A 14,914-nucleotide genomic window follows, 5' to 3' on the forward strand; every position below is an offset into this window, starting at 1 on the left:
AGTTTTAGCTCTTATATTTAGGTCATTGATCCATTTTGAGTTAATTTTTGTATATGGTGTGAGTGAGGAGTCCAATTCTATTTCTTTGCATATAGATATCCAGTTGTCCCAACACCACTGTTGAAGAGACTGTTCTTTCCTCCACTGAATAGTCTTGGCACCCTTGTTGAAAATCAGTTGGCCTTGGTTGTATGGGTTTATTTTTGGGCTTTCAGTTCTGTTTCAGATAGTGTCTATCCTTATGACAGTATCACACAGTTCAATTACTATAGCTTTGTAGTAAGTTTTGAAATCAGAGGTGTGAGTTCTCCAACTTTTTTTTCAATACTGTCTTGGATATTCAGGGTCCCTTGCAATTCCATATAAATTTGAGGATAAGATCTTCCATTTCTGCTAAAAAGGCTATTGGAATTTTGACTGGAATTACATTGAATCTGTAGATCAATTAGGGTAGTATTGCCATCTTAGCAATATGAAAATCTTCCAATCCATAAACATGGAGACTTTCAATTTACTTAGGCGTTCTTTAATTTCTTTCAGCAAAGTTTTGTAGTTTTTACATAAAGGCTTTCACCTTATATGTATGTAAAAATTATTCCTGGATATTTTATTATTTTGGATGCTCTTGTAAATAGAATTATTTCCTTAATTTTCTTTTCAGATTGTTCATTGCTGGTATATAGAAACAAAACTGACTTGTGTGTTGATCTTGTGTCCTGCAACTTTGCTGAATTTATTAGCTATCATACTTTTTTGGTGAATTCTTTTGGGATTTTCTATGTATATGATATGTAGAATCATGTTGTCTGCAAATAGAAATAGTTTTACTTCTTCCTTTCCAGTCTAGATGCCTTTTATTTAATTTTACCTAGTTGCTCAGGCTAGAACTTCTTCTGGCTAGTACAGTGTTGAATAGCAGTGGTAAAAATGGGTGTCTTTGTTTTGTTCCTGATCATAGGGAAGTGTTACAGGATGAGCTGTGTCTCTCCAGAATTCATATGTTGAAGTCTTAATCCCCATACCTCAAAATATAACTACATGTATTTGGAGATGGGTATTTAAAGAAATGATTAAGTTAAAATGAAGTCCTTATAGTGGGTCCTAACCCAAACTGCCTGATGTCCTTATAAGAAGACAAAATTTGGACACACAAAGAGGTACCAGGGTGCACATGCACAGAGGGACAACCATGTGAAGAGGAAGCAAGAGGGTGGCCATCTGCAAGCCAAGGAGAGAGGTCTCAAAAGAAACCAAACTTACTGACACCTTGATCTAGGATTTGCAGCCTCCAGACTGTGAGAAAATAAATTTCTGTTGTTTAGCTAACTAAGTTTGTGGTATATTTGTACCACAAATACCCTAGGAAACTAATACAGGGAGAAAGTTTTCAGTCTTTTATGATTGAGTATGATGTTAACTGTGAGCTTTTTGTAAATTACGTTTATTGTGTTGAGGAAGTTCCCCTCTATTCCTAATTTTTGAGTGGTTTTTATAATGAAAAGGTATTGGATTTTGTCAAATGCTTTTTATACATCAGTTGAGATGATCCTGTAGTTTCTTTCCCCCCTTCATTTTATTAATGTAGCATTGATTGATTTTTATATGTTAAACTACCCCTGAATTCCTGGGATAAATCCCACTTGGTCATGGTGTATAACTCGTAAAATACTGTTGGGTTTGGCTTGCTAGAATATGTTGAGGATTTTTGCATTTATATTCATAAGGGAAATTGGTCTGTAGTTTTCTTCTGGTGTCTTTGGCTTTGTTATCAGAGGATGCTGGCATCATAGAAGGAGTTAGGAGTTGTTCTCTCCTGTTTTTGGAAGAATTGGAGAGAAGAATTGGTGTTAATTCTTTAAATGTTTTGTAGTAGTTACTAATGGAGCCATCTGGTCCTAGATTTTTCTTTGTTCTGAGGTTTTTGATTACTGATTCAATCTCTTTACTTGTTCTAGGTCTGTTCAGATTTTCTATTTCTTCTTGACTCGACTCAGTTTTGGTAATTTGTGTATTTCTAGAAATTTGTACACTTCATTTTGTTGGTATGAGACTGGAGCATTTGTTGGTGTACATTTGTTCATAATATTCTCTTATAATCCTTTTAATTTCTAGAAGTTCAGTAGTAATGTCTCCACTTTCATTTCTGATGATAGTTATTTTTTGCCTTCTCCCTTTTTTCTTAGTTTAGCTAAAGGTTTGTCAATTTCATAGATCATTTCAAAGAATCAACTTTTGATTTCATTATTTCTATTGTTTTTCTGTTCTCCATTTCATTTATCTCTGCTCTAATCTTTATTATTTTCTTTTTCTGGTGACTTTGGATTTAGTTTGTTCTTCTTTTTCTAGTTCCATAAGATATAAAGTTAGGTTACTGATTTGGGATCTTTCTTTTTTTAAATTTATTTATTTTATTTTTGGCTGCATTGGGTTTTCATTGCTGCGCGCAGGCTTTCTCTAGTTGTGGTGAGTGGGGGCTACTCTTTGTTGTGGTGCGCAGGCTTCTCATTGCGGTGGCTTCTCTTGTTGCAGAGCACGGGCTCTAGGCACGAGGGCTTCAGTAGTTGTGGCACACAGGCTCAGTAGTTGTGGCCCGCAGGCTCTAGAGCGCAGGCTCAGCAGCTGTGGTGCATGGGCCTTGTTGGTCCGCGGCATGTGGGATCTTCCCAGACCAGGGCTCGAACCTGTGTCCCCTGCAATGGCAGGTGGATTCCCAACCACTGCACCAACAAGGAAGTCCCCAAGATCTTTCTTTTTTAATGTAAGCATTTATAACTATAAATTTCACTCTAAACTCTGCTTTGAGCATCCCATAAGTTTTGGTATGTTGTGTTTTTGTTTTCATTCACCTCAAAGCATTTTCTCATTTTTTCTTTGGGTTTTCTTTGACCCATTTGTTGTTTAAGAATGTTGTTTAATTTCCACATATTTGTAAATTTTCCAGTTTTTCCTGCTGTTATTCTTTTTTAAATCAATTCCATTGTGGTCAGAGAGGATACATTTATTGAAACTTGTTTTGTAGCTTATCATATGGTGTATCCTGGAGAATGTTCCATGTGCAATTAAGAAGAATATGTATTCTTCTGTGTTGAGTTCTGTGTGTATTAGGTCTAGCTGAATTATAGTGTTGTTCAAATCCTGTTTCCTTATTGATCTTCTGTAGATGTACTAGTCATTATTGCAAATGGAGTATGGAAGTCTTCAACTATTATATTATTGTAGAACTGTCTAGTTCTCCCCTCAGCTCTGCCAGTGTTTGCTTCATATATCCTGGGGCCTCATTGTTTCCTGCATATGTGCTTATTATATCTTCTTGATGAATAAATTCTTTTTGGTCAATATATAATGTCCTTCTTTGTCTCTGGTAAAAACTTTTGACTTAAAGTCTATTTTGTTTAATATTAGTATAGTCACTGCAGTTCTCTTCTGGTTACTATTTGTATGGAATGTCTTTTTCTATCCTTTTACCATTAATTTATTTGTGTCTTTGGATCTAAAGTGAGTCCCTTGTAGACATTATATAATTGGATCATGTTTATCCATTCTACCAGTCTCTATCTTTTAATTGGTGATCTTAATCCATTTACATTTGAAGTGATTACTGATAAGAAAGGACTTCTGCCATTTGCCATTTGATTTCTATATGTCATATTCTTTTGTATTTGATGAGTTTTTTCTAGTGTTTTGTTTGACTCACTCATTTCCTTTCTGTATATTTTTAGTTATCGTCTTAGTGGTTACCATGGAGATTACAATTAACATTCTAAATTTATAACAATCTAGTCTGGATTGATACCAACTTAGCTTCAATAGCACATAAACACTCTGCTCTTTTACAGCTCCATTCCTACTTTATGTTGCTATTGTCACAAACTACATCTTTATACATTGTCTGCCCATTAACATGGATTTATAATTGTTTTATGCATTGCTCTTTTAAATCGTACAGGAAACAAAGAAAAGGAGCTACAAACCAAGATTATAATAATACCGGCTTTATATTTACCCATGTATTTGCTGCCTTTGCTGGAGTTACTGCTTCATATGGCTTTGAGTTACTATCTAGTGTTCTTTTCCTTCAGTCTGAAGGACTCCCTTTAGCACAGGGAAGATCCAGCCTTTGTTTATCTGGGAATGTCTTAAGTTTTTCTTTATTTTGAAGGATAGGTTTGCCAGATATAGAATTCTTGGTTGATAGTCTTTTTTTCCCCTTTCAGCACTTTAAATATGTCATCTCATTGGTTTCTGGCTTCCATGGTTTCTGATGAGAAATCATGTTAATCTTATTGCCAATCCTTTGTTCATATTGAATTGCTTCTCTCTTGCTGCTTTCAAGATTCTCTGTTTTGGCTTTCAACAGTTTGATTATAATGTATGTTGGTGTGGATCTCTTTGTATTTATTCTGCATCCATTAAGCTTCTTGGATGTGTTGATTCACATCTTTCAACAAATTTGGAAAGTTTCCAACCATTATTTTTTTCAAATATTCTTTCTGCTCTTTTCTTTCTTCTTCTGGGATTCCTATAATATCGGTGTTCTTGATGGAATACCACTGGTCCTTTCAACTTTGTTCATTTTTCTTCCTGCTCCTTAGATTCGATAATTGCAATTGTCCTATCTTCAAGTTTGTTATTCTTCTGCCTGCTCAGATCTGATATTGAACCTCTCTAGTGAGTTTTTCATTTCAACTATTGTACTTTTTTGTACTTTTACTGTACAGCTATAGAATTTCTATTTGGTTCCATTTTATAAGTTTTATCCCTTTATGGATATGCTCTATTTATTCATCTGTTGTTCTCTTGGTTTCCTTTAATTATTTATCCATGGTTTCCTTGAGCTCTTTGAGGCTATTTAAGACAGTTGATTTAAAGTTTTGTCTGGTAAGTCCAAAGTCTTTACTGGACTTCCTCAGAGATGGTTTCTGTCAATTTCTTTTTTGCCTGTGAATGGGCCATAGTTTCCTGTTTCTTTGTATGACTTATAATTTTTGTTGAAAACTGGGTATTTTTAATATTATAATGTGGTAACTCTGGAAATTGGATTCTACCCCATCCCCAGGGTTTGCTGTATTGGTTGTTTAGGACTGCAGTTGTCCATATGTTTAGTGAATTTTCCAAACTGTTTTTGCAAAGGCTTTATTCTTTTTCATGTGTGGCTGCTGAAGTCTCTGTTATCTCAGCAGTTAGTCAGTGACCTGACAGAAATTTTCCTAAACACCTGCAGCTAAAAAGAAAAAAAAAACCAAAAAACTCCTTGTCTTTGCAGATTAGCTCTGAGTTGAGGCACTCCTTCAAACTAAGCCAGGCTGCCTACAACTCTGCCTTAGTTTTCACCTCCTGCTTGCACAGGGCCCAGTGATCAGCCAGAAGCACAAGCCTAAGGTCTTTACAGATCTCTTCTGAGTATGCATCCATCCCTGAGATTGTGCATTTTACTGTAGATTCCCCAGTATATGAGGTAGCTCTTATTCCCCCAAGAATCTTCCTCCTCAGCCCCCTATTTGTAGGCTTTTCCTTGCCCTTCCTTCATCCTTTGTCCCAGGTAGCTTTGGGTAGAGTATGTCTTTAAATGCTTTCATCAGATGCTACTTATAAAGCTGCTCCATCCTGAGGGAGGTGAAACAAAGGTCAGTTTCTTTGTCAGTCCCTCTTCTGAGATACTGATCATCAGACAGGTCAAAATGCACAGTCACAATTTTTTGAGAATAAGGTCCCTCTTTGCCCCACCCCTCACCCATCCCAGTGCCAGCAAGCCACATCAGAAATATGGGCTGTTGCTATTCACTCAACTGCTGCCAGTCAGGAGAATGGGGTATGGTAGGCAAGTAAGTAAAAACACCAGAACACTTTCTTACTGAATTTTAACAACCTCTTCATCTAGCACTTCCTTGGCTGCTATGTTTAATTAGATTTCAGAGTTACAAAAAACATTGATTCTGTCACTTTTTGCCAATTTGTTTGCTTTAGAAGAAGAACTAATTCTTGGAGCTCTTTACTCCACTATTTCCAGGATGTCACCTCTTTCTTGTATCTTTCTCTCTGCTCTCTCCTTCCTGAATGCATTGAGAGATGCTCAATTCTGTTTTATCTTAAATAACAAAACAATATCTACCCTAAATACCACATCTTTGTCTCTTCCCTTGCAGAGCCAAACTTCTTGAAATATTTGGCTGCACTTGTCTTTCCTTCTTTCCCATTCATGCCTCTACTCACTGTGATCTGGTTTCTGCCTCCAGAATACCAGTGAAAATGCTCTTGTGGTCATGTGGGACCAAGCTGTGGCTAAATGTAGTAGGAATTACGATCTCTTTTAATCTTTCAGCAGCATTTGACATGATCAACTACTTCCTCCTTTCATGACATCTTGATCTGATTTTCTTACCACCTCTTTGGCCACTCCTCAGTTTTCTTTGTAACATCTTGTTTTTGCTTATCTTTTAAATGTTATTCCTCAGTGTTCTGTACAAGGGTGCTACCTTTTCCTTTTTATATGTTCTTATAGCTAATCTCACCCATTCCCATGCTTGAATTATCATACAAGTAACCAATTCTAGGATCTTTATACCTTGTCAGATTTCAGTCCTGTATTCTAGATCCTTATATAGATGGTCTACTGGATATCTCTGAGTGACTCCACTGGTACCTCAATTTAACTGGCACCAAAATTAAACTCATTATCTTCCCCTATCAAACATTTTTCTCGTGTTTCCTGTTTCAGTGAATAAGGCAAATATAAATGATGGGAATTCCCTGGCAGTCCAGTGGTTAGGACTCTGCGCTTCCACTGCAGGGGGCACGGGTTCGATCCCTGGTCGGGGAACAAATATCCCGCAAGCCGCACACATGGCATGGCCAAAAAGAAATTTATATATATATACATATATATATACATGTATATATATATAAATGAGATGTATTCTAGAGTTCTTCCAAAGTATTTACAGAGGTAGTCCTTGTACTGTCTGCTACAGAAGTATTTAGAGTATGTAAGATGTAATACAAGCACAAATGACTGTATTGGTTTGCTGATTTAGTGAGGATTATAAGAGTTTCATATCTATATCTGGAAAAAAATGTTCACTCCTGCTTATCAAAGAAAATTAAAATGAAGCAGTGAGCCTATTAAAATGGCAAATATTTTTATACATTTAAAAGATACCCCATGATGAGCTTGCAGAAACGTGAGTTCTCAGACCAAGTTTCAATTGGTTAAACTTTCTTGGAGGGTGGTTTAGCAATATGTATCCAAGAGGCTTAAAATGTTTTATACCTTTTGACTTAGTAATTCTCAATCTAGTTTATCCTAAAGAAATAACTAGAGATGTGCATAATGATTTATTTGTGGTAGTATTTTTATAATATTGAAAAAAATTGTAAGCTATCTAAATGAGGGTAAGAAAATCATAATATAAATTATGACACATCTGTATGATGTATTATTATGTAACTCATAAAAATTAGGCTTTGGAGACACAGACGTAGAGAACAAACATATGGACACCAAGGGGGGAAGGGGGTGGGTGGGATGAACTGGGAGATTGGGATTGACATATATACACTAATATGTATAAAATAGATAACTAATGAGAACCTGCTATGTGGCACAGGGAACTCCACCTCACTTCGCTGTACAGTAGAAACTAACACAACATTGTAAAACAACTATACCCCCAATTAAAAAAAAAAAATTTAGGCTTTGAAAAAATATTTAAAGACATGGGGAAATGTGATATAATGTAATGAGAAAAATCAGGATTCAAAACCATATGCATCTATGGTATGATACATTGGTATTATGAATAAATGAATATACACATGGGAAAAAGACAAGAAGGAAATATCTATATAAATATATTTTATTTAGGTTAAAATTTCCATTCTTGTTATGCTTTGTTTCATTTTCTGTTTTTTATAATAAGTGCCTCTTATATAATAAGAAAAACAATATATGAATGATGATGCCATTTCTATTGGGATAAAAGAATAAGCATTTTTTCAGAGTATATTTTTAGTTACCAGAGTTTATTTTTAAAGTTCCTCATTCTTCATGGCACTAATAATGAAGTTCTCTCCCCTTTCCTACTCCCAGTGCAAATTTCTGGTACTTTTTTGATTTTAGTTCTAGAATCTTTAATATATAAATTTTTGTTGGTTTACCAAAATTTTAGGGTCAGTTTGAGTTAAAACAAAGTAGTAGTTTCCAGTAGGAAAGAGATCTGGTGTCATCAAGACCTAGATCTAAAACTTAGCTTCACCACCCACTAACTCTGTGTCCGTGGGCAAATCATTTACTCTCACCGAGTTTCAATTTCTTAACATTACAAGGGTATAATAATACTTTACCTCAAAGAACTGTTGTGAGGCTTAGGAGGTAATATGTAAAGGTCAAAATATGACTTCTGGCTGTATTTAATAGCTGTAAAATTACTAGTGATTGTAATCATTCACTAGTGAATGTAATTGTAATGAGAAAATCCCTTTTCATCATTCCTTAATTGATGGACTGATATTTTGAGCATTTAATGAACATAAATACATACAGTATTTACAGTGCACTACCTATACAAAGTAAGTCTTTGGGAAAAGCACATGTTACCAATGAGTTAACTGATTAAAATGACCTGTTTCAGTTTGACCTATTGTTTTATTTCTTTTTTTCAGGTAAAGGACTTATCTTCAGACACACTTCTCCAACAGCATGACGATTTGGATTTGGCTTTGGATAGTTGTTATAGTGGAGATACAGTAGTTATTTTTCCAGGAGAATATCAAGCTGTAAATCTTGCTTTATTGACTGATGACATCGTTATAAAGGGTTAGCAAGGCATCCTTTGCAATTTTTTAACAGCAATGTATGCTGGACAAACTGTATATTATAAACATGGTTAATCAGATTACTAGAAATTAGAACAGGGTTTTATGTTTCACGAAAATCCCTTATGTGCCTTTTACAATTAAGATTTTCTCACCTGTTCAGTAGTATATTATCTGTACAGGTGACCTCGTTTGGACATACTGTACCAGAGCAAATCAATCAATGAGACCACTTTTTCCCCATGATAATGTAGCACTACAAGCAGAGATTCTAAATAAATAATCAAAATCAGAAAAAAAAATCAGTTCACAATATCTTCTATTAGCTCTATATTTTTATCTAAACTACTTTTTTCTCCTCTGTCTCCATAGCACTTCATAGCACTCTAGTAGGAAAACCTAAATGTAAGGCTATATTGAAATATCCTCAGCATTTTCTCAAAAAGTTTAATTCACATGCAAACTCACTAAAATAGAAGTAAAAAGCAGAGTTTACTAAATTTCTTTTAGGTTCTGAACATATTTAGTGACTTTAATTTTGCCCTTTTACATTAAAGTAAGGTTATTCCCCTTGTCTAGCCAAAAGAAAAGACAGATGACTTAAACTTTGCTATCAATTCAAAAATTGAGCAAAATTTTCACTAGATTTTGATGACTGTAATCAGTTATATTTTGCTGAACTATATGTGTAATAAGGATCATATTTGTAATTTTAAAAATTGGTAGTCTTCTTAAAGATCCAACCCCTTATTTTTGGACTGATGTTAAGTTTAGATGATTGCTCAGACTACTCTAGAACAAAATTATGGATATGATTACATTAATCTTGTAATCTAATTCAAGTCTCTGCCTGTCTTTTTCGTTATGGTAATTTATAATGGTTTTGAAACCAGGTTTTGGTAAGATACTTTTTGTATCTTACACATTTTGTACATGACTGCTCACTATATAATATCAGGAAATATAAAGTGGAAGGAGTATGTTGAATAAGTACCATAGGTACATTTAGATTGATTATAAACCCAGATTCTTCCATCATGGCATCAAATAAGGACAAAAGACTACATTATAGTTAAGTATCTAATTAGTTGACTGAATAATTACAGATGTTACTTATTAAAAATGTGTGAAAAGAAAAACTTAGTAAGAGCAAGAATTATTGAATGACTAAAGGGCTTTAAGCTTTGGGAGTACTGATTTAATTATGTATTTTTGTCTTTATACATCAGGAATTGGAAAGAGAGAGGAAATTATGATTACTTCTGAACCTTCTTATGACAGTTTTGTGGTGTCCAAAGCTGATAATGTGAAATTAATGCATCTATCTTTGATACAACAAGGGACAGTTGATGGTATTGTGGTGGTGGAGTCTGGTCACATGACCCTAGAAAACTGTGTATTAAAATGTGAAGGAACAGGAGTGTGTGTTCTTACAGGAGCTGCTTTGACAATTACAGACAGTGAAATAACTGGTGCCCAGGTATTTTATTTTATAAAATTTATCGGTTTATTTGGCTATTGATAACTTTGAGTGATCTTAATATGGAAACAAAGGGTAACAATTATTTTATCTTTGAATTGAATTATAATTAAACTTAGAAACTGATAAAAGTAAATAAAATGAGGACAAGTATAAGTGTGTCATTATATACTTAGTACACTTAGGAAAAGTAAACTGCCTAAGTCCAAAGTAAGAAATTACTAGTTTTGGTTTATGTGTGATTTTTAAAAAAATCTAGGAATCAGTGGCTGTAAAACAGATCATGAGTCAGTTACTTGATGGTTTACTTAAAAAGATATAAGTACTTATAAGCTATCAGACATTGCTGTAAGGTATTGTGATTAGTTCTGACAGCTTGAGTCTAAAGATAACAATCACAAAGACCATTAAAGGACTAGAAAATTGAATAAAAAAAAGATTAAAGGAAGCAGAAAAATAAGACCTTTTTACAGAATGACTTTTTCTTAGTTCCCACTAAAATGAGGAAATACTTAAGCAGAATTATGAGGGATTTAGAGTATATATAAATGAATTTTTATAACTATTGAAAATAATTGCTTAAAGGGATCTTTGACTCCCTTCTAAGACTTGATTTGGGTAGGAGAGCAATGTTATACGCCATATGACTTCAACCTTCCGTCTAGGCCTAATGATTCTCTGACACAGTTTGTTTTAAACATTCTCTCCACAAAATTGTTGTTTGCACTATCATGTATTTTCATGTAACTTAGTGTGTTTAGATTGCTAATATAGAATTACAGTTTTCAAATCTAAAGAAAATTTTGGAGAGGTGCATGTGTTTTATAGATTGTTTTATTTGCTTTTAATTTACAGGGTGCTGGTGTTGAACTGTATCCTGGAAGCATAGCTATTTTGGAAAGGAATGAAATTCATCACTGTAATAACCTCAGAACAAATGACAGTTCAAAAAGCACCTTAGGTGGAGTTAATATGAAGGTATTTTCATATTTTTTAACATAGAATTGTTGTCAGAATTATAAATAATTATTAGAAAGATACCTTCAGTCTTAAATTTTAGTCTAAATGTTATTGTTGATTTGGAAAAGTATGGTACAAGTAATTAAAATATGGTTTAAATGATGGTTGATAGGAAACAAGTTTAGTCTTATTTAATAATTTCAACTTAAATTCTTAGTAAATAACTTTGAATATGAGAAAGTAGGGAAGTTCTCTTATAAATGTTTTTTCATTAAGCAGACTTGTAATACATTTTCCAAGGTAAAGCAAATTAAGAGGATAAATATATTAAATATTTTAAGTCTTACTTTCAAACTTTGTAAAATAATTTAAGCTAACCAATTAAAACATTAATAGCAATAATTTATAAGTGAAATGCCTTCCCATTCCTTTCTACTTCTATAAATTCTACCTTTCTAGGTCCCTCTCTAGACTCGTATAGTTGATGAAGTTTTCCCTAGAACACTAATTTACATATCATTAAATTATTTTCATCTTTAGCATTTTCATTATCTGAAATTATTTTCATATTTATCATGTTATATTAAAAGTCAACTTCATGGGATATTGCTGTATCCCCATCTAGAATCAGTTGTCTTTATCAATAATGGATAAAATTGAAAACTCCATTTTTTAAAAAATTTTTATTTATTTATTTATTTATTTATTTATTTATTTATTCATGGCTGTGTAGGGTCTTCGTTTCTGTGCAAGGGATTTCTCTAATTGCGGCAAGTGGGGGCCACTCTTCATCGCGGTGCGCGGGCCTCTCACTATCGCGGCCTCTCTTGTTGTGGAGCACAGGCTCCAGACGCGCAGGCTCAGTAGTTGTGGCTCACAGGCCTAGTTGCTCTGTGGCATGTGGGATCTTCCCAGACCAGGGCTCGAACCCGTGTCCCCTGCATTAGCAGGCAGATTCTCAACCACTGCGCCACCAGGGAAGCCCGAAAACTCCATTTAATATTAAAACTTTTTGTAGTTAGTATTACATTAATCCAGTGTGAGGAAAATAATACTTGTTCAAAACTGAGAGATTCAGTTGTTCTAAAGAAATGTGTAAACTCAAGAATAAGTTCTAGAGTTTATGAGATGTTCATTAGTTCATATTTTATTTTTATAGAAATTGAAAAACTAATTTCCTTGAATAATTTAACAGGTTCTTCCAGCACCCAAGTTGAAGATGACCAATAATCATATTTACAACAACAATGGCTATGGAGTAAGCATTCTTCAACCAACTGAACAGTTTTTTATTGTAGCAGAAGAAGCCCTCAGCAAAGGGGCTGCTTCAGGAGATAAAAAAGATGATAATATGCTCTCCAAAGTAATGCAAAATCTGAATCTGGAAATGAATAATAATAAAATAGAAGCAAACTTAAAGGGGGATATCAGAATAGTAACAAGTTAAAGCATCTGGATCTATGTTAAAGTTTTATGTTTCAGATATTTAATAAATAATTCTTGTATCCCACAGAAATGGTAGTTTTAATTAAATTTGAAACTTAATTTAAAAATTTAAATATTTAATGCTCTTTCACTGAATGATTCGTTTTAACATGTTTTTTTAAATAACAGTTTGAGATATAATTCACATACCATAAAATTCACACTTTTAAAGTATGTAATTCAGTGGTATTTAGTATATTTTTAGTATATGGTAACACCATCATCACTAATTCCAAAAACAAATGTGGTTTGTTTTTTTAATTAATTAATTAATTAATTAATTAATTTATGGCTGTGTTGGGTCTTCGTTTCTGTGCGAGGGCTTTCTCTAGTTGTGGCGAGCGGGGCATCGCGGTGCGCGGGCCTCTCACTGTCGCGGCCTCTCTTGTTGCGGAGCACAGGCTCCAGACGCGCAGGCCCAGTAGTTGTGGCTCACGGGCCTAGTTGTTCTGCGGCATGTGGGATCTTCCCAGACCAGGGCTCGAACCCGTGTCCCCTGCATTGGCAGGCAGACTCTCAACCACTGCGCGACCAGGGAAGCCCCAACAAATGTGGTTTTAAATATTGTTTTATGTAGTCTTAGTCCAATAAGAAGCTTTAGGTGTTTTATGTAGAGAATTGAAAAAAAAAAAAAGTTTATGGCCAATATCTGATTCATTCCCATTTATCTGTGCAGGTAACTGGAATAAGATAAGATAGCACTATGTTTAGGCTTAACTATAGGAAACAAGAAAATTCAAAATAAGAGAGGCAAAAAACAAAGAAATGTGTTTCTCCCTCAAAGTCACACACATTATTTCAACTTTCATGCCTCCCTCCAGCTAGAATCTGATCACATGGCTACATCTAACTGCAAATGAAGCTAGGAAATATAATCTTTAAATTGGATGGCCATGTGTCCTCTAAAATAGGGTGTTTGTTTTGTAAGAAACAACTGGTCTTTTTCACAAAGCTTAGCTTACATTGACTTTAGGATGTAAAAGGAAATAAGCACTCAGGCTTCAGCCCCTAATCTTTCCTTCCACAATTTGACTTTTATTCAATACTTTGTGTTATCTGTAACTTAGCAAAGGTGACCCTGTGTTGCTATAGAGAATCTCTTGAGGCTGAGAGTTGAATAAAGTATAGTAGCTGTTCTTCAGTGTTTCATTGAATACCTTTTTTTTTTTTAAACACAAGGTCTTCTTAGCCAGGTGACATATAATTCCAGGGAGGAGGCCTTAACAAGAACAATCTCCCTATAATGAATTTGATAAGCTGTAAAAGTGGGGATTTTCCATCGCAATCCTCTTCCTCTACTTCCGTTTTTGGCTTTAGGAAGAGTATGTGATGGACAAAGATAGGCTCTTTTGAGTAAGCAGAAAGCAATAGCCTCACATGAGCAAACTTCTCATTCATTGGTTACTTGCCTCCTTTCTGTTGCTGCCATTGGTTTCCAACCAATTACTTTTTTCCCCAGGCCCACTTCAGAATACAGGGTTTTTTTTGTTTTTTTGTTTTTTTTCTCCTATTCTCATATCTCTAAAGCATGCACAAAGCATTTTTAAGATTTTCTAAGAAATCTGAACTTTGATAAAGTTATTTTTCTCCCTCCTTCACCCTCCCACCCTTATATTTTTCTCTCCATCATAACGAACTACCACAAATTTAGAGGTTTAAACATCACCAATTTATCATCAAACAGTTCTGTAGGTTGCAGTTTTGGCATGGGTCCCACCAGCCTAAAATCAGTGTTGACAGGGGTTTGTTTCTTTCTGGAGGCTTTAGGGGAGGATTTGTTTCCTTGTTCATTTGGGTTGTTGGCAGAATTCAGTTCCTTGCAGTTGTAGGACTGTTTTCTTGATGGTTGTCAGCTGAGGGCTGTTCCCAGCTTCTGGTGACCAACTGCATTTGGGTTACGTCCTCCTTCCTCCATCTTCAAAGCCAGCAACAATGGATTGAGTTCTTTTTCTGCTTTTAATTTCTTCTGCCTTGTCTTCAGTCTTCTCTCTCTGAGCCAACTCTTCTGCCCCCTCCCTTCCACTTTTAGGGACTCATGATTAGATTGAGCCCACTTGGATAATCTAGGATAATTTCCCCATCTCAAGGTCCTTAACTTGAATTACATCTGCAGAGTCCCTTTTGACATGTAAGATATGCATTCACAGGCTCTGGGAATTAGCATGTGGACATCTTTGA

General features: G+C 34.7%; 1 protein-coding gene across 1 annotated transcript in view; it reads left to right on the forward strand.

Annotated features, from left to right (window-relative positions):
- SHCBP1L (SHC binding and spindle associated 1 like) overlaps positions 1-12,698 on the forward strand; it is a 43,975-nt gene extending 31,277 nt beyond the window's left edge. Inside the window, exons 7-10 of the mRNA XM_061185640.1 lie at positions 8,659-8,812; positions 10,041-10,291; positions 11,147-11,269; positions 12,447-12,698. Coding sequence (XP_061041623.1) covers positions 8,659-8,812; positions 10,041-10,291; positions 11,147-11,269; positions 12,447-12,698 — 780 coding nt within the window. The remainder of the gene's footprint in view (positions 1-8,658; positions 8,813-10,040; positions 10,292-11,146; positions 11,270-12,446) is intronic.
- Positions 12,699-14,914: the final 2,216 nt, after the last annotated feature.

This window comes from Eubalaena glacialis, chromosome 3 (genome assembly GCF_028564815.1).
Source record: "Eubalaena glacialis isolate mEubGla1 chromosome 3, mEubGla1.1.hap2.+ XY, whole genome shotgun sequence".
Taxonomy (NCBI): domain Eukaryota; kingdom Metazoa; phylum Chordata; class Mammalia; order Artiodactyla; family Balaenidae; genus Eubalaena; species Eubalaena glacialis.